Below are 20842 nucleotides of genomic sequence, written 5' to 3'. Positions count from 1 at the left end.
TAAAAAGGCATAATAATCACAATGTCTTTCCTTGCTAAGAGTTCAACGAGAAAATAAAAACCAATGTTGTTTTCTGTACAGCAAATATGAAACTGAAGCTAGCAGCCAGTTAGCTTAGCTTAGCATATAGAAAACATGTGGAATAGCCTGGCGAGGTTTAAGTCTGCCTTCAAGCACCTCTAAAACTCGCCACTTCATTTTGGTTTGTTTAATCCATCTAACCCCTCAAGTGTAAAAACCTTGTGTTTTTTAAAGAGTTGTGTTTTTAAGTTCCCTACTTTAGCACTGCTAAAAAACGCTATAGCATAAAACTGCCAGCATGGCTTCTAAAGCCCTGAGTGAGTGTGTGTAGAAGCACCTGCCATGACTTTATGACGAGATCTTAAAATTGGTAGCCTTTTTCAAACCATATGATGCTTGCGTAACTGTATTTAGTTTTCATATTCTTTGATTTTTGTTATAGCTGTTTGCACGACAATTTCTCCTAGGTACAATAAAGAACCCGAGAACCGTCTATTTCTTGACCAGGACATCTCACTTCCTGGAGTCATTCTCTATGAGAACTCAACGTGACGTTACTTTTGAAAGACACAGTCACTGTTTCCAGTCTTCATACTAAACAAAGATAACTAGCTGTCGTACAGACAGTTAAAGGGGACCTATCATGCAAAATGCACTCTTGTATGTCTTTTATAGATGAATATGTGTCCCCGGTGTGTCAGGGAACTCACCAAGTGTCAGAAAACACAACCCTCTCTCTTTTCCTCCATACCCAAATCTCTAAAAACGAGCCTGCAATGGAGCTGATACAGACTGATCCAGATTTGAAATATCTCTGACGTCAGAAACAAGGAGCTCCGCCTATATGGCCAACTCTCCACCTATCAGGGGAATGAGAGGTTGCCGTGGCATGGTAACATGACGCTCGTGCCTCGCCCCCCTCCTTTGCAGGGCGGCGTGGTCAGCTGCAGCTCATTTGCCACAGAATCAGCCCTTGCAAAGGGTGCTGGAATACAGCAAATAGAGCAAAATGAGGCATGGCTAAAATGCATAATCTGTTTGGTATTTTGAAAAAAACACTTCACAGACATGTTTTGTATAGGTATGGCCCTACAATATATTATTCAAATATAGTATGATAGGTCCACTTTAAGTGGAAGCGTTTTTAACAAATCTATTGCAAATAAGCATATTTCCCCCAAATGGAAAACTACTCTTCATCAACAGAATGTACGAACAAACCTATTTAAAAGGACACATTTCCATTCATGTGAGTCACAATGACAGAATCGCATCACTCAGGCGCTTAAAGCCACTCAGAGGGCACCAACTTGTATTTCCCACTGGCCCTGTGTCTTTTATAGAGCCCGAGGCACGACAAAGGGGCAGCTGCCAATGTAAACTCCAGGGCAGAAGTTCAGAACCATGGACAGCAACCAGCCTTCTCCAGAGAGATCACGCTCAGTAGACAACCTTCCACAGTCAGAGCCAGTGTTTAAAATATAACATTGTGCATATTAATTAGGGGAACAAGACGATTCTGCATGAAAAGCTTAGCAATGTATCTTATGTATGAATTAGTGAGAAAAGCTGACTAATAGTTAAAGGGTATGAGCAACACGACCAGTGTGTAGCTCCATATGTCAATAGATAAAGGATATGGCCCATTAGGTCTGCCAGAATCCATCGTTCATGCTCCTAGATAATACAGCTGCTGTCTACACTTTCATCAAGATAATGGTGACCTCATACATGGAGTCTATGAGCAATGGCCCTGATTTCATTTTTCTCAGAGAATCCATTATCAATATCATTACATCTTCAGGGAGCCAGCGAGCAACAGAGGATGGACCTTTTTTTTCCTTTCTGTTGTGTACTTGTGTGAGAAATGTATTGGTTGTTAAGCCAAACGCCTGTCAGTAAAATCCTTTATATGCTGGCTTGTCTTGCTACAGCGTGTGTGTGTGCCTCCTCCACTCCATTGTATCTGTGCAGTGTGTGCGTGCTCTCGTGTGTGTCTACATGAATGTACCTCAATTTACTCCTCTTCACCCCCATAGTGCAGCTGCGCCTCAGAGGACTCTTGTGAAGTAATTGAATGAGCCGGGGCAGGGGGAAACCTGTGGCAGCGAATGTGGTGCCCGCTGGCCTTATTATCTGTAATACGGCAGCCGCTCTGCCTGCACTTTCTCATCCGCTCATGAATACCGAAATGAATGTGGTGGACGTCAGAGGTGAGCGCAGAGGGGAGAAGCAGGGCCCGAGCCGTTTTAATCAGCTCCCAGATAGAACAATCACTTTATCCACCTCCACAGCTCAGAGGTGAATTAGTGTTTAACATTCCAGGGCATGCTTACTGACAGGGGACTCCACCCCAAACAACCAATGGACTGCGGAGATTATTGAGAGACACTCTGATGTTTTTTGATGGTTAAATTAGAGCTAAACATGCCCCTGGGACTCTAAGCTACTGATATGCAGGAAGACCTCTGTTCAATAAGAGGCTCTACATGAGAAAAGATAATCTGTTGTTGTGCCTTTGAAGCATTTGTTCACGTGTCTGTGCACACATTACATGAGATTTAACCAATAGAACAATCTATGGTTTTCCCCGGGGTCATTAGCAACCTTTTTGAAATCATTGATGTGGCATTTCATACTCTTTTGCAATGCATTGTATAATGCAAAGAGAACATTATATTTGCCCGCTCCACAATACCTTTTCATTAATGACATGAAGCCATCAGCGTCATTGTCAAAATGACATCAGGGACATTCCCAGTCAACACCAAGTTCCATTAGTCATAAGCTCAGAGATACACCACTTTACAGGGCTTTTGATAGTAACCTGGTCTCATGGGCATCTTTCTAAAGTACACTTTAAAGTCTAGACACTGACCTCTGTGTGCTTCTCATGGCCAAACAGCCAATTTCCCCCATTGATCTCCTGGATGCTACAGTCAGACTTCATTTCTAGAGGCTCGCTGCAAACTGTTCACTTTTGTTGCTCTGTTGTATTTTTACAGTGACTGCAACGTTATCTGTTTTCTGTAAGAAACCAGTCAGTGGAAATCAAGACTGTGTGACCCAAAGGCGGCACACAATTCAGTAGAAAACATGTGTACAATGCTGGATAAAGCTTTTCACCGTAACCATGAATCATCTTGATTAAATTCCCATACACTTTTTTCAACTGTACTCAAACCTTTCTTGTTTATGGCAATGTATTACAATGCCAAGCAGTGAATTGTTCTGACAGAACAACAGCAGAGGCGCTCCATTGTTCTGCCAAGGCCTCTTTTCTGTAAGTTAAACATATTGAATGTATCCGCCCCCGGATCAGCTCCAAAATGAAATGGATTCTGCCTAGTCCCATGCTACACCTATCCAGTTGTTTCCATTATTCTGCTGACAGACAGACAGACAAATAACACTGAATCTAACCCTATTCACAATCATAACCTCCTTAGCAGAGGTAACAAACAATATATTATAGTTAACCCAAAGCTGAGATAAATATCTTACTATATGAAGATTCATTCACACTAATGAGAAAGTAGAGTCATAAAGATATCTGCCATAGTAACTTAAGAGAATAGAAGATAACAGCAGAACTGAGTCACCATGCCCCTGTAGAAATAGTTGAAATGTGTTTTGGACAAGCCCATTACAACTATATTTAAAAACCAATCACTTCATTAAACTCTGCCACTTTTGTTCTACTGTGTCATTGTTCTGTTGTTGTTGACCGCCTGCTCTCAGTTTCAGGGACAAAGGCTCGAGCCGAGGCTGTGCTGCGTCCACAGCCAGCCTGATTAAATCTGGGTCCCTCGCTGGCTCTCTCCATGGTGCTGAAAGAGCCCTCTATCAGATTACAGGCAGCCAGAATAGGACCTCAGCTAATCCATTACAATAATTGATTGACAATGCATTGAAGGTGGCCATGTAGTGAGCACCAATTACAGTCATGTCCTGTTGCACTGTCAAATTGGCAAAGCACATGGAGCCAATCATTCATCTGGGAAGTACAGGAGCTTTCTGTACATGTATGGCGAGAATAGAGCTAATCCAATTGTTGGGAAACAACCAAAATGCTCCACTGCTCCCTGGGTAACGCTGTTAATGTTTGACAGAATCATGCTGGGATGTCAGCAAAAAGATCGGAGTAAAATGCCTTGAATACTGAAGGAAAACTTTTCAGTCTGCTCTCGGAATTCATGTTTCTTCCTGTAGGTGGTGCAATAAAGTAAGAACAAGGCTCTGAAGCTAGAAGGTCAGAAACAGATCAGTCTTTAACTCAAACTTCTATTTTACAGTTAATCCGTGAACTCAGGTTCAAATCATCAAATCAGGCCTACATTACTCTAGGAAGCTTTTTTAAAGTGACTGTGGGGAAAGTTAAAAAAACCAGCACCAAAAAACATACTTTTACATGAAACTAAAACATTAAAAACAATACTTATTATTTTAAACTTTAATCATATAGGCCTAATCTAATAGCTATGATATTAAGAGTATGGGCTACATGCAGGTGGAATATGAGAGGAATATTATAAACGGTGCAGCATGCCATAAGGTTTATGAGGCTGAAGTTGGGCCTGCATTAGAGCGGCTGCAGCTGTATGCTAATGAGGCGCCTATGCTTCCCGTCCGCCAGAGCAGCACGCGCCACTGATCAAACACGCGCATGCGCCTTTATAGCCAAGACCAGCACACCGGCCCACGCGCCCCACAGAAATTATCATAGGGGAAAGAGGAACTAGTTAAAATGCCATCAAAGCTTGTACTCCCAACAAACCACGACTAATAGATGTGCAGAGAGAAAGAACAACAAGTAGCAGAAGAGAGGGGGACAAAGTCAGGGGAAAGTTTGGAGTTATATTATAAAGTACATTTAATTAGGCGAGTTTGTGAAGCCATAAAACAAAAAAACTGTTACAAAACGTATTAAAAAATAAGTACACTAAATGATTTTCGATACTTAAAAATGAGTTCAACTTGAATCAAAACATTGAAAAGTTTATGTTTAGTTTTATGTCTATCTTTAAAACGTTTCTAAAATGTTTTCTCGACTTCTGTCATTTTACCTCACCAAAATAACGGTGTGCGTTCAGGCAGGTGAGAAGGCACGGGCACACAGAGACCTATTGAAAGAAGGCGCAGGCCTGCGGCTCAGAGCCGATTGTGTAATTATTTGACTTGGTCATACTGCAGCTTTATGCAAATGAGGAGAACAATGTACGACGATGGAGATTAATTCCTCCCTGGTCTGCCGAGTGAAAGGAAAAAGAATGCACTCTCTGCCAAGTGGCGCACTGCAGCCTACATTTAGCCATTATAACGAGAGGGAGAAAAGACAAATACACAATATATGAGGTATGCACAGAAACCATGGGGGAGCTGGTAAAGAAGTAGGCCACATTTTGTCGTAAAAAAAGTTGTCTTTGTTAGGCAAACAGCAGACTGCATAATGAGGGCGTTTTATAGAAACGGAGATTTGTTTTAATAAATTATTGGAGTATAACAAACATGTATGCTTGTTTATAGGATGCAATGCAGACTTTAACATTAAATCGCTTCTTTCAGCAAAATAAGCCTACAAATCAACAATTCACGTCCTCAACACAGCACATATTTGCCCAAACAACAGTTCCCTCCAGCAACAACAGCAGCTTCCCTGTTATGTGCAGCATTTTTGCGGCACAAGCCTCGGCTGCGGCCTTCTTTGTCTGCAGCTCTGATTCCGCCCAGCACGCGCCTAGCTGTGGGCCAGATTGGTCGTGAGTCCTGTTTCACAGTTAAGAGGTCAATTTGCCTTTCAAACGAAAAAAAGAGAGACGAGGAAATCCAAGCACGGGCAGACGTGGCTATTGTGCACAAAGACCAGAGGGCCTTCTTATTACTTATGTATGCAGCGAGATGTCTGATTTATATAGCGAGTTAAACTACGCAGACACGTGCCCTAAAATAAAGAAACACTCCATCCATAGTGTTTATTTAAGGCATAATAAAATAAAGGTCTATAAAATCTTGCTTATCTGGTTTGTTGGGAGGCCTGCAATGTGTGCAAAGGTCGTGCGTAAAAGAGGAGCATGGGTATACAAAATAAACAACTGTGAACCGAGTGGAGGTTGAAACAAGCTGGAATTCGGAGAATCTGGTGTTACAGTTGTGTCCATTATGCTTCTCTGAACCTCATCACAGCAGAACTTGAAAGAAACACAGCTTTTGGTTTGTATTTAACCAAGCTTGTCTTATCCCCGTCTTAATTCTAAATTGTGATGATCGTGGCAGTGACGGACATTTCCTTTCGCAGCTCCGGGCCCCCCAGAGGAGAGCCACAAAGCCGTGGCACGTGTGCATTTGTATAGGGGCCCATCAGACCGTAAAAGGAGGAGGGTCCCGGCGTGTGCCTCTGTCGGGGAGGGGCTGAGCGCACACATTAATGTAATAAACCGCCAGTACATCTGCTAAGCTATCTGCACATCCTCCAACGAAATCCACCAAACCCAGGCTGTAAGCCCTCCCACAATCAAATCCACTGGGATGTTGGTTTCATCCGATTGGTCGGGGATGCTGCAACAGGGGGGGCGAGAACAATAGCATCATTCCGGCATAAAAAGAGTGGAGCTATGCCTTGGAGACGAAAACATTTCAGCAACAGAAGAATCGATATACTGGGGAGATAAAGTCCCAGAAGCTTCTAGTGTTGCCATATTTTTAACAAACCTGGATACTCGAGACTTCACCCACCTCCCCGAAGTGCCTTTCCTCTCATACTCGCCAAGATGCCCAAAGGATTCCTGGTAAAAAGAAACAGGAAATCTACACATGTTTCCTACAGGACTCGGTCGGACGAAGATGACTACCAGGAGCATCCCACCCCAGCTGCCTTGCCGAGTTATGTGGATCCCTCCCCGCCGATGTCTGTGGCATCCAGTCCGGAGCGCGCCGCAGCCTCTCCAGATTTCACAACAGCTTACGCGCCAGTGCCAAGACTGGAGAAGCCGGTGCTGTTCGGCAACCCGGAGTCGGTGTGCCAAGCGATCTACAGCCCCACCCGGCCCATCAGCAAGGAGCACGACAGGGGATATTTCGAGCGAAGTTTCAATCTGGGCTCGCCTATTTCTGCCGAGTCATTCCCCACACCTGCCTCCCTCTCCGGCCTGGACCAGCTCATGTTCGCTCCGGTCGACCTGAAGATCGGAACCAGCAACAGCAGCCGCAGCGGCACCACCAGCAGCCTCCCGGTACCGAGCAGCCGGGTCGCCACCAAAAGACCCGCAGCTGACGGTACAGAACGTAAATCTAAGCCCGCCTCCAAGAAACCCAAAGCCATCAGAAAACTCAACTTCGAAGACGAGATGACGACTTCTCCCGTGCTTGGTCTCAAAATCAAAGAGGGGCCGCTGGAGATGAAGCCGAGGTCGTCTTCCGTGGGGAACAAGCCTCTGGGGGAGTTTGTGTGTCAGCTGTGCAAGGAGGCGTATGAAGATCCATTCTCTCTGGCTCAGCACAAGTGCTCCCGCATCGTCAGGGTCGAGTACCGGTGTCCCGAGTGCGATAAGATGTTCAGCTGCCCGGCTAACCTCGCCTCTCACCGCCGCTGGCACAAACCCCGGACCACCGGAGCACCTGCCATGCCACAGGCCATCAAACATGAAACGGCCAAAATGCCACCCATGGGTGTCAAGTCAGTCAGCGACGAAGCCAAAGACATGAGTGACAGAGACACCCCGAGTCCAGGTCTGTCCGAGTCGGGCTCTGAAGATGGCACCTATGACTGCCAGTACTGCGGGAAGAGGTTTAAGCGACAGGCATACCTAAGAAAACACATCTTGGCACACCAGGCCTTGCAAAAGAAAGTGCTGGAGGAGCACGGGTTTAAAACCGGCGACCGCCCGGCAGAGCAGGCTCCGGTCTTACCCTCCTCTTCAGCATCATCTTCATCATCATTATCATCCTCAGAGGAAGCCACAAACCAAAGCCCCCTCAACCTGAGCCCGGCGGACTGCCTGCTGTGCCCGGTGTGCGGGGAGAGTTTCACCAGCAGGGCCGGCCAGGAGAGACACCTGCGCCTCATGCACTCCTCCCAGATTTACCCGTGCAAATACTGCCCCGCCACTCTCTACAGCTCGCCGGGGCTCACCAGGCACATAAACAAGTGCCACCCCTCGGAGAACAGGCAGGTGATCCTACTCCAAATGCCGGTGCGCCCCGCCTGTTAGAGACAACACTACACTTGTGCCTTTGAAGGGGGGATAACTTAAAAAAAGGAGAAACAAAAAAAGTGGCTTTGGGGTTAAAAAATAAGAGTTTGAGATGCTCACTGCCATAACTTTAGGCCAATGAAAGGCAGCCGGTTTGATGTTTAAGTGGTGTTTAATGAGGTGTCTTTTCCATGCCAATCAGTGATTGTTCAATGCTTCTCTCTATATTTGAACTACTTATAGGCCTATTTTGAGATTTTCTTTCTCAACGTAGTTTATCAAGAAGAAAAAAAAGAATACAAAGCGTTAGTTTGACTGTTAAAGGGTATTTTTCTAGGACAGCACATGTGTTCAATGATAGCTTCTAGACCTAAGAAATGTCTTAACATTCTCAGAAATCCTTTTCCCCATCAAAGCCTTTTGAATTCACTATCACTGTAGCTTTAGGCTAGTTTGGGAATGACTTCGTATTGGTGGGAAAAAGAGAGTGACTGAGACATTCCCTGTTTAGTAGAACCACAAATGCCTTTAGTATAAGCCTAGTCCGACATAGCCTAAATACACATCCAAATCCCGCTGTATAACTGCCTTAAAAAAAGTCAACATAGACTGTATTAATTTTGAATGCTGGCACATATTTTATTATTATTATTATTATTATGGAAGATTGTTGCAATATTTTTCATCATATGTTTGTTTATTTATTTATTTATTCAAATTATGTTATGTAACTTATTGTTGTGTTTGTTGTGATCTCTTCTGTGAATCGTTCTGGCAGTTTACATGTCGTATAGCCAAAATGTTTTTTGATTTTTGTTTTTTTTGTTTTTTTGGGGTCAAATTCACGAGTTGTGCTAATTGTCGTGGGTCGGGTTTTAATCCTCAATCCCCACAGCTCTTGTAAAAAAAACAAACGTAAAGCTCTTACCTTAGATGCAATCTTTTTTAAGGACAAGTTATTTTTCTTAAATGTTGGCTTTTATAGCGCTTTGATTGTATGTGTACATCGTTGTTGTCTATCGAAATAAAAATATTTTCAAAAGGACACGTGTCTCAAGGTGGTTGAACTTTCTCAGACAGAGTGGAAATAAGTACATGGTGGTAATTAACGAATACTTCATATTACTGGTGGGAATTTGGTTATGCTGACATGATAAGTTTGATGATCTTTTATAGAATATCCGTGGTGGGTTTTTTCTTGAGGGAAGTCTGGAAAATTATTTCCAAAAAGCTTCATATAGGCTAATAATGCTAAGATTATTATCTAAATTAATACAGGTAGAAACTATTAATTTATCATATGTATATTATGTATATATTAAAGTATGAGATGTTGGAAAAAGCCCTCTGACTTTTTGGTTATAATTTTAGAACCCACAATGAAACCATGTGCGTAAAACTTTGCCATCCCTCTCACATCGGGTCCCACTCCAAAACGGTGCAACTCTTTTTACTCGTCCCCAACAGGAAAAGAAACCTCAGGATCCCCCCCGGCCAAACCTTTGCCTTCGATTCCCCGTTCTCCAGGCTGACTCGCAGTGAATCATAGTGGCTCAATAGAGGCCGTTTCGCTGCCACAGAGAAGCACTTAGGGCCTAATCATAAATCCCCTCCTTAATACCATGTCAGGACATGACAGGAGGACAAAGAGGTGGCGGATCAAACTCACCTCTGGAGCAGTAAAACATCTGTCTTCTCTGGAAGACTCATATGCAGTTCGATGTGTGCTGATTTAGGGCACATCCGGGCTCAGTGGGCTTCATATATGACCTCCAGAACCTGTAAGGCATTAATTCAGTTGTAATTTAGCACACAGCCTCCTCTTCAGACTTACAGAGACATACTGTCAGCACTGGGTTCACCTCAGAGTATTATTACTCATGGTATAACTTGCCTTATTTTTTGAAAAGATTACAAAAATCTCCTTTTTCCTATAAAGACTTTCCTGCTTATTAAAACACTACAGCCTTCTCAGACAAAAAAAAAGAATAAAACCATGTTTTAAATGACTGTCACTCCCCCTTAGGGCATCAGTGACAGTACATCCAGACAGAGATACGTGTGAAAATAGACTACAGTCAGCAGTGTAACACATGAAAAAAGACAATCTGGTAGTAACAATCAGCCTGGGACACCCAGACCCTGCTTCATAAACTCTCTCGGGGTCAATGACTGAGGCAAACAGCGCTGAGCATGGTGAAAATGAGCTAACATTATCAGCTTCTTTCTTACCCTTTCTCTCACACAGTTTCAGGGCTCCAATTACGGTCAAGTGCTTTTCCTGAGTCTTCATATGACCCAGGCGAGGCAGGGCTGCAGTCTAGGTGCTGCAGCCGATGCACCTGTACCTCCTGGTGAGCCTCCATTATGCCAGCCTGCTGAGCAGCAGGGGAGACAGATGGGAGGGGGGTCAGGTTACCCTCCTGCTGCTGCTAGCACGCCTGGGCCAGGGTCAGAGAGCCCATGGTAACAGCACCATCATGTCAGCACACACACTCTGGCCCACTCTGCTAAATCCGAGGTTACACAATTATTTGATGTGTTGTTAGGAGGGGGGAAAAAGGCACAAAGAAACGTAGAATTTCAAATTGATTTAATGAAATGTTTCAATTTTCACATTTCTAATAAAGATAGCAGGAATTCGGTCGTTAAAAACAGTTTGATATGTTGACAAGTAATGATGAAATCTTCAAGCTTTTTTTCCTCTTTCTCTTATACAAAGATTATATTACAGGCATTCATATATTTATATTCGGAAGGAGCTCGAGCCTTCAAATTTGACACAATGTACAAGGATTTTTCTAAAACGAGAAGAAAGAGAGAAAAAAACATACTAGGGCTAACACACTAGTTCATTTCCCTCACGTTTATAAGACACACAATCCTTATCTTGGTCCAAAACTAACATCTCCAGCCAACTAAACCACCAAAGGGGGAGCACAGACCCCTTTCTAAAGACATCTGCTAATAAACTACAATCTTTAAGATCAGCATCCTGGGCGGTTCCTTCAAGTGGGGGGGGGGTTTATATTTATACATTCTTCAAAAAAGAAATATGTATCAACCCAAACAAAAGGAGACGACATGTCAGGTTAGTAAAGACAACAGACAGGAGAGCGATGGGGGGAAAGTAAGGCATAGTAGTGCAACAGATGGGGATAGAGTTGCAGCTTGGGTGGAGCCCTCTGAGGGGGTGTGTGTGTGTGTGGAACACCTGGCTGCCATGACTACCCCGAGCGGGCAGGTTGGAGAAGTGAGCGCCGGCCCGGCTGTTGCTAGGAAGGCTGCTAGAGTTCAGCTCAGGCATGCCACCTAAACCCAGAACACCCACCCCTCTCTTGGGAGGCGATGTGGGCGAGGGCGGAGGATCATGGGAAAGTGGAGGTGCCTCCTTGACTCCTATTCAGGGATGGAGCAGTGCACCACCTGTAATAAAGACTAAAAGAGAGAACCCCACAAAGCCATCTGCTGCTGTTTTTGTTGTGGGAAGCACAAGACGCTGACCTTTAGAGACAAAGAGAGGGAGGGGGGGGGCTTTGTTTTAGACTACTAACTAATGATGGAGATGTGATGCAGGGTGTCTATGGTTTGTGTCACAAAAGAAGATAAACTAAAATGTGATTACGGGGAGGATAGGTGGTGTTGGACAGCATGTTAGAGGACAGACATAACACAGGCACTGTGAGAAGCTCCCTCTGAAACTCACACACTCATACACACACTCAAACACACCAGTGCATGGACTTAAGATTCACCTGAGGCTCTGGCGGCATATTTCCTCTAAAACAGCACATGAACAGATAATACAATACAACATCAAATAGTTCCTTTCTAATATAAATCTAGCAAATAAAATGTAAAGCAATTTACATCCAAGAACAAAGAGAAACATTCAAATGCTAGGTAAATCAATGACAGTGCAAAAAATAAACGTTGGAATGTCGATGCGTTCGCTTCACAGGACAGGGGAAACTGATAGCTGAGGAAAGAGACAGGAGGAACTTATTCAATTACCGGACATGAGCCCAAGTTAACGACATCAGAAAACAATTACAAACGCAGTCTTTTCTCGTTTCAGCAGAGTTGCATAAATCAAATCATGACACAATCCATCGGAATTCATTTAAAAATGAAAATTAGAAGGGTAAAAAAAACAACACAACCCCAAACAGATTTTCTATTAAGCTCCAGTTAGAAAAGACGTCATTGATTGTCCACTCTGGGTTGAAGACAATTAAAAATCCTCCTGACTGCACGTCCTGCAGGGACTCAGAAAGTATGTGTGGTAGTGCAGGGAGCACGGACAGTCCTGGGGAGGCTATCCCCATGCATCAGTGTTTCTTTCTTCCTTTTTCAGTGTATGGAAGTCCATGAACATGGTCCACACTGGTCCTTAAGAGCAACTTCCTGTCCCCAGTGGCAATCTTTGACCCAGCAGAAAGGTTGCGGCAGGTGCGGGAGGAGGTAAAAAAAGGCAAACATATTTATAAATGGATCCCAACATTTGTGCAGTTCTAGCATGATGCCGTTTACAGCGGTGTCCTTCAGTGCTTTGTCACATTGAGACAGATGAGATACAGAAACAGGGTGAAGCAGTCTCCCTTTCCCTTAACATAGTAAGAACGTCTTACTCTCCAGTGCATAGAGACAACACTAGAAACATGAGAATAAAAATGACATTTCTTTTTATCACAGGTTCCTTTCACGACTTCTCATTCAAGTCTTCCTATGCTGCAGATCCTTATGCTGAAACCACCAGGGTGAACATAAATAGCGTAGTCACATCCATCTCGATTAAGCAGTTAAACACCACAACAAATAGAAATGTATCAACGAAAATCAATGATTGCCACTTAAATTAAAAAATTGCATTATGCTCCAGTTACATGTTTATATGACACAAAATAAAACAAAGAAAAACAGTACACGCCAAGAAACACTTGCAGTCATGGCTGGGTGTGTGAGGCTCTTTGAGAGAAAGATTAAAGGCTGCACTCGGGTGGGGAAAAGGGGACGGGATGAAGAGCTCAGTTGGAGGATTTGCTTATAGCGCTGGCTGACCGGCGGAGCTTTCCGGACACTCGGTTCTTCGTGGCACGGGGCATTGTGGGAGAAACCTGGTCCACGGGGTCCGTTGGTCCTGCGTTGTTTCCGGATTCTGTGCTCACGCTGCCGGTGAAGGAGCCTGGGAGAGAAATGGAGGGAGAGATTGTGGACAGGAAGAAAAGGACAACAATAGATGAGACAGAGTTAGGCATGGCAGTGGGGTTCATCAGGTTGTGTGATTGCTGTTTTATCCCAGCATGCTTTGCCATGCATTTGGCTGCTCCCACAAACAAGATCGCCTAGGTTTTTTTTTCACCGACATTCACCAAAACGTACAATTCAAACTGTCAAAGTGCTGAGATTTGAGTTTGTTTCACCCATTAAGCCATTCAAATTAAGATATGAGAAAGTGATTTCAAATATTTTAGAGATAACATGCTTCTTTCACATGCTGTGGGAAAGCAAAGCTTGTTAAAAGAGAAGGCGCCTTTCTTCCGAATACAGAGCTTCCAGATGCTTAAATGACATAAAAAACGAGGCAACCTTTGTAGCTAAGGGTAAAAAAAAAAGTATTCAGTTCACAGTGTGACAGCAAAATGCTTTGAATGGAAATAAAATTGCACATTATGCTCTTGTTGTGAACATGTGGAGCCTTCCCATTGTTAAGTACTGTCCTTTTTATAAAGAAACTTCACAGATAAGGGGACAGCAAGAAGTAATGGGCCGGGAGGTGGGCATGGGGGGGACAATCAAGTATTGTGAACGTCGCCCGGACTTCCTCAGTGTGCCCCTGACCAAACCCAGACCTGCTGCCTGTCAGCCCCCCCACCCCCCTTTGGCCCCCATGCCTCGAGTTTAAACAACTTTTCTGCTTTGTGGAGGTGGCATCTGGTTGCCTATTTTCTTTCCTATCCTTTTATTTCCTGCCATTTTTCAGAGCCATCTCAAGTTGCAGCGGCTAAAAGGAACGGCAGATGGCTGGAGTAACAGACACTCAGCAGCACAGTGGCCACCGGCAGCATCCAGGGCCGCGCTCACTGGGAGAGGAGGGCTGGGCTATGGATGAAACATAGGGTGTGTGTATTGTGAACGGCTAGAGGGGAGGCGAGGGGGGTCCGAACATGGATTCTCAAATCTGCATATGAATATAAAAAAAGGGTCTGGCTTGGCAAAAAAAGAGAGGAAAATAGGCTGGCCTGATGGACGGAATAATTCCTGCATTCCCGTATTCTTCTACTCATTCCTACAGTGCACTTTGTGGGCTTAACTCCATCTGCATGTACTGCGAAAACATATGATAGACAGGAGGAAGTCAACCACCTATTACAGCCAATACACACTGACAATAGTGCGGTACAGTTCACCACCCACTCAACAGACTTCCCTTTTCGTTTAGCGGCCATTAAAACATGCTGCACTAAACAGTCATCACTCCCACTGTGGCACTTAATGACTGCGACTGCATCGGTTAATTGATGTTCTTCACTGTATGGCCTTATGTAAGAATTCATTTTCATAGTAAGATACCGCTTGAAAAAAAAATAACCCAGATCAAGAAGAGGCTAATGTATCATTATGGTCATTTTAACTCAGCATTTCCGCTCCTTGCTTAGCCCAATCTGCCTTACAGTGAGGTTCATTTCACATGGGAGGAATAAGGGAGAGAGAAAGAAAACAAAGAGGGTCTTTAAATGGCCCTGCTATCCCATTGGTCCCCTCTGCAGCAGCTCAAACAAGGCTTTAGATGACAAAGACATCTTCCAGTGCGGCAGGTGTTAGTCTCAGTCTGCCCCAGGCAAACAGGCACACTCCAACAGGAGGAAATAAGGGGGGTGGAGGGATTGGGGGGAAAGAAAGGAAAGAGAAAAGTGTTTGCTGGGGTAAGAGATAAAGGCGCGCCACATGCAGAAGCGAGGGCCAGAAGTGTAGCCTTATTGTTCATGCTGCTACTTAGTCAGGTGCTAATTGTCCCCACCGTGCATCACTTTCAATTACCAGCCTGGCCTAAACAGTAGGACACCCCCCAAATAAACAGCCTGGTTTCTCTGTCCCTTTACCCCTTTGTCAGAGCACTCAGTAAATAAAGCTTGGTTAGTGCTGGATGGAGAAAAAGAAGAGAGGGAGGGGGGAACAGCCAGGATGAGTGATCGAGCGAAGGGGTAGGTAGGCCGCTGGACGGAAGCGAGCTTCAGGTCCGACTCGGGGCTTACCTGCGCCATAAACCGTTTTTGGACCTTTATATTTTTAATCTAAAAAGGGGAAAAACAGAGTAGAGCATCATGTGAGACACCATACCACAGTGCAGCAGAACACAACACAACGCTGAAAGGTCAGTGATCTGAGGGAGACTCAGACAGCTTGTGTGGCGTCGAGGTTAGTCATCACAGGAAGGTTTCCAAAGTCACACAAGGTTAAATGTTTTTACGGCGATGAGTTAATCAACAAGTGCCATTTTTTATTCTGAAGATACCTTCAAGGATATTTTCTGCCAGTGCCTGTTGAATCTGTCCAATTCACATATTTCAAAATCAAGAAGATTTTGAAATCCAAACCATAAATGGTGGGCAGTTCACATGGCAACAACAGAAACAATTTGCACCACTGTTACCATTAAAGAGGGTTAGTGTGGGAGTGTAAAAGATGCTAGGGGTTTAAAAAGGTTTTATCCACTAAAAAGAAATGTTTCTTATGTGCAGTTAGTCATTAAGGTTAAAACACAGACAACATCACAACACAATACAAAACGGAGCAGTGCAGGTGAAACACAACAAGGGCAGAGCACTGTGGATACAGTTAGTATGGCAGATGGAGTAGCTCATGCAGGACGCCATGATGCTGGTCTGAAGTTGCATGGTAAGAGTGAGATTGCATTCAGGGTCATGGAGTTAACTGACAAGCCAAATATGTTACGAGAGGAGTAGAGGGTGGAGGTTAAAATGGTTAAAATACAACTACTTTTATCCATTAGCATGCAGAATCTGAACTTGGGCCATTTTTTCTTTCAAAAATTGGCTCAATCAAGCGCAGCCCACATAGTGATTTGATGATGGCGGGGTTCACAATCATTTTAATGAATGGATGTTGGGGGGCTGTGGCTGGGCGTCATGCCTAGTGAGGAGGAAGCAGGCAGAGTCTTACAGTCCAGTTTGGCCCAGGGGTACTCCATGTCCCAAACCATCCCCGGCCAACGCCTGCACGCTGTCATGGAGCATGGATGACATGTTAGTGGCAGCAATGGGAGCAAGAGCAGGATGGACTCACAGGCAGATGGATACACACACACACACACACACACACACACACACACACACACACACACACACACACACACACAGTGCGGCCGCCATTTAACAAGGCTGCTTATATTCATAGGAAAGTAATTGCACGGAAAATATGCAGTTTGGAAACAAGAAGGGATGAAAAAAGTAGTGTGAGTGGGGCTTGAGGAAGTGGAGAAGGCAGAGCGTTTGAAGTCAGTCGGATAGCATGAAGAGGCCGGGCCCGTCGTTTGATATTCATCAGCGCACGTAGGCGAGGAGGAACATTGGAGATGAGGGAGGGTGGAGGAGGCAAGGATGGAAAACAGGTGTGTTGTAGAGCAGAAAAAAAGAGGCAATTAAGAAAGGTAAAAGAAGGGATAACGCACAAATGTGATGAAGGACTGGGATGGAGAACCTGATGGAAGGGGGCAAAAACATGGAATAGAAAAAACCTAAGGGAGAACAGAGGTGCAGTTTGGGTAGTTTCTCACCTGTCCCACTCATTGGATAGCCAGGAGAGGGGGAGAAGACCTGTGAGGCAAAATCTTCGAAGGTCATGACCTCTCTGTGGTTCTGAACAATGGCCTCCAGGTAGAGCGCCCGCTCCTCATAGCTGGTTAGTTCTCGTTAAGGCACAAAATATGATGGCATGTTGGAGAAGAAAAAGGTAGCAATACAGAGTTAGCCTTTCAAAGTAATTAAACCTCAGAATAATCACATTTCAGAACATCATTCTGCACATCTTGCCAGTTATCATAGCCACAGTAACACATCACATATTTTCAGTGGCGCGCTGCATATACATGTGCTGAGAGCGAGAGGCAGGGCAGCTCCACCATCAGCAACCCAGCCAGAAGCGAAGAGGGAACAATCAGCCATGACACACAGCCCCAAATGAGAATGCAGTCTCAAAAATAATCATAAAAAAAGAGAGAAAGAATACATGACTGCTGGCTTGATGCTCCAAACCTCTCCTCTCCCCCTCTCGTGCCTCTCTTCTCTCTAATAGAACCCCTGCTGCAGGCAGCATGTCTAGGACCTCCCTCCCCGATGTGCTGCCTGCCACTTCTCCGTGCCATCAGGGGGAAAATTGGAGCCATTTGAAATTCAGAGTGACAAGCAGTGACTGGAGCCTGGGCAACCAGCATGCAGGATGGATGGCCGGATTTGAAATGGGAAAGCTTAAATTAATAAATAAATAAATAAATATATATAGGCCTGCAAAATGGCTGCCGGATGAGGTTGGAAAACATTCAGGTGGCCATTATCATATCATTATCATAGATTAATCGTAAGTCTGTTGTGGAATGGAGGCAAGTGTTGGGTAAAATATGGTGCAGGGAACTACTGGAGTGAAAAGGTCTGTCTGATGGCTTAATGATAGTAAGCACTTTTGAGATTTAACAGTGTGTGAGTGTGTTTGACAATGAGCCAGATTATTCTCACGGCTGTCTGTTGTGGCCATTTTTCTTTGATAGAAGACACCTCACAAATTGCTTGTCAAACACATGCATACTCACTCTCACACAACTCAAGTCGCTCTGCACAGAGCCCCCTCCCCCTCATCTCATTACCACTGCCAGGGTGGAGTGGCACTGGGCTGTTGCTGACGCCAAGGCTGAACCAGGCTGAGCTGAGATAGGCTGGACTGGGCCGAGGGGCTGGGGTCTGGGTTAGATAGATAGGACGCGACAGTGACTGGGCGAGGGGCCTGCTGTGGGCACATGCCGCCACAGCAGGGGCCAAAGCAGCCATGACCAATGGCTTTGAGGGAACCGTGGCAAAGGCAGGGTGACGGGCACCTGAGCCGGGAGGCACCAGAGGGGACGCAGGCCAAGCTGCTCAGGGACAGACAGGGATGGACAGAGGGCAGTCCTGGACAAAGGATGGGGAAAATAGAGAGCAAGATGGAAGTGCTGTCCCGTACCACACCCTACACACCAAATAATTACAATTATCTAAAAACAGTTAGCTGCATATCAAGTGGGACAAGTTTTTGGTGTTGAAAACGCTAAGGTTTTTGATTGTAGTCTAAGCAGTTTTGATCAATCTGGAACAAAAGAGGCAGGATGCATTGTCCAAGGTTTTGGAACACGATGGGATATCGTCTGATGGTGATGTTCTGATTTGTTTAAAAATGAACTGAAAGTCAAATGGCAACAATTTATTTCGTATGCGTCGTCTACAATTCCGGATCCCAACCAGAAATATTGGCTGTTGCCCAAGAAGCTTAATCAGCGTAAGATAGATAGTCGAGGGGTCCCAAGGTTACATAAAGGTACATTTTTTGGATGTTTGTGAGGACAGAACTCCAAAAAATCCAAAAAATAAAAGCTCATATTTCCTGCCTTAAGTAAGGAGAAGAGGAATGGAAAGACCTGGCCAGGATCTCCATTTAAGAGAATAATGTTGAGTAAAAGCCTCTCAAGCTCTATATCTGTCTTCCGGTCACAACCAGGCATGCAACGTCACTGTTTTCTGTCACTTGCTGGAAACAGTATTGGACAAGAGTGGGCATCCCAGTCTCTGCTGCCATGGTAACTTGGGTCAAAGCTCTGTGTGGTGGGTCATATTCAGGCTTTTATGGATGACAGACACAGAGAAAGGATGTTTGTAAAAAATAGCAACATGTGCCCAAATAGGTGATAAGTGGAAGACAAAATATAGTAGCACTTAATGAAAGGAAATTAGAGAAGTTAGAAGTAAGTGAGCAAATGAAAGAGAAGGGAGGACGAGAAGAGAGAAAGAGAACCTCGGCACAGCGTGGGTCAACATGGCCATATGGCTGTCCATTATCAGAGATGCAGATGACTGGAGGCCTGTTATTGAGATTCCTAAAGCAAATATTGACTCCAGCTGGAGCAGACGCTCTCGCTGACTCTGACACACGCCTCTCCTCCACTACTTCCTTCCGCTGCCCTCCATCCAAGTCAAATGGATTATAGTGGGTGACAAATTATTAAAAAAACTTCAAAGAATAAAATCAAGGGAGGCTAGAATTATCAAGAGACGAGAGAAAATATAGAGCCACAGGCTGCCGGGGAGAAAGACAGACGGTTAGGGAGACTAATAAAAGGTATTTTGGAGACGAGTGAAAGCGAGAGCCATAATCAGCTCACTTAAGTAAATGTACGGAGCTATCTGTGAGTAAAAAAAAAAATTGCAGCACAGAAATCAGAGCTGATGCACAGCGAGGGGTAATCTTGCCTCCCGCACTCCCTCACCTTTCTGCTCGTCTCTAATTACTAAGCCACAGGCACAGCTTGTTCCGCTGTATATGCACAGATGCGGCTGCCTATGCGCAGTAACTTAATCAACGGACACGTCCAGAACAGTGACGCAAAGACTATGCCCATGTCATGGACACCAAACCTGCGGACACTGACCTAGTTTTGGGGGGAAAGCTGCAGCTATGATGGTGATCAGCATCATGTTGAGACAAGCTTCTCTGAGAATATGGATCACAAAATACAAAATGTTAGTCTGCCTTTTTTAGATTACGACTATTTCTCTATATCGCATCAAGCTACTCTATATTATGTGCTATAAAAATCCTCATAAAGCTAGGGATGAAATATATAAAAAGGAAAATGCAGACAGGTCTACATTTCCACAGATGGACTGCAACTTAAGTCACCCGTGAGATAACTGTCATTTACAGCTGAACTAGGCGGACAAGCAAGACAAGCCCGAGTATTGGAGGAGAGCGTGTTGCACCACTTTGGGAATTTCCAAGGAACCCCTACGTTCCAAGCCGTTGCATTCCTATTAGGGAGAAGAGAGGGAAACCAATGTAATGCCTATGGAGCGTGGCAAACATTGGGATAGTAACGAGAAATAAAAAAACATCAGAGTTAATGTGAAACAACTTTAGTTAGGGGATTTTATGTCTAGAGACATGGAGGATGTGGAAAGGGCTTTGAGAGTAGGGAGGGATTTTTATGGTTTAAAGAAAAGTACAAATCTAATCTATTAAATACAACACATTTGGGATAGTTTGTTTTAGTGGTCATAGTATGCCATATCCCCTGCATGCCCTCTCTTTTTTGGAGGACAAAGGAAGTGACTTATGGCCAGCATGTTGTTTCTTAGTGTAGATGTAAATGCATTATGCAAAAACACACACAATGCAGCTAAAATGGCATAGAACAAAAAGGTGTTGTATGGCCGAAAAAGCACCCTCAGAGTCAGAATCCAACAACGTGAAACCTGTGAAAGCATATGTGCATGTGTATCTGAGTTGGCCTACGTGTACATGCATATGTATCTGTGGGTGTGTGCACGTATGTATACATATGCATGCATGCTGTCCAGATGGCAAGAGAT

At 44.5% G+C, this 20842-nt stretch overlaps 2 protein-coding genes across 2 annotated transcripts in view; one reads left to right on the top strand and one right to left on the bottom strand.

Moving 5' to 3' along the window:
• The first annotated feature begins 6508 nt into the window (after positions 1–6508).
• On the top strand, positions 6509–9233 carry LOC104946716 (insulinoma-associated protein 1b-like). The gene has a single exon (XM_010772590.1). The coding sequence runs from the start codon at positions 6789–6791 to the stop codon at positions 8226–8228; it is 1440 nt and encodes a 479-aa protein (XP_010770892.1). The 5' UTR covers positions 6509–6788; the 3' UTR covers positions 8229–9233.
• Positions 9234–10788: 1555 nt separating this feature from the next.
• The window catches only part of LOC104946733 (ral GTPase-activating protein subunit alpha-2-like), a gene marked incomplete at its 5' end in the record, with an annotated part of 43758 nt that continues 33704 nt past the window's right edge, over positions 10789–20842 (bottom strand). The window contains 2 exons of the mRNA XM_010772617.1: positions 10789–13395; positions 17008–17129. Coding sequence (XP_010770919.1) covers positions 13238–13395; positions 17008–17129 — 280 coding nt within the window. The remainder of the gene's footprint in view (positions 13396–17007; positions 17130–20842) is intronic.

The sequence above is a fragment of the Notothenia coriiceps genome, unplaced genomic scaffold, assembly GCF_000735185.1.
Source record: "Notothenia coriiceps isolate Sejong01 unplaced genomic scaffold, NC01 NC01_scaffold00011474, whole genome shotgun sequence".
Classification (NCBI taxonomy): domain Eukaryota; kingdom Metazoa; phylum Chordata; class Actinopteri; order Perciformes; family Nototheniidae; genus Notothenia; species Notothenia coriiceps.
The sequence above is the reverse complement of the archived record's forward strand: the minus strand, read 5'-3'. Positions and strand labels throughout refer to the sequence as shown.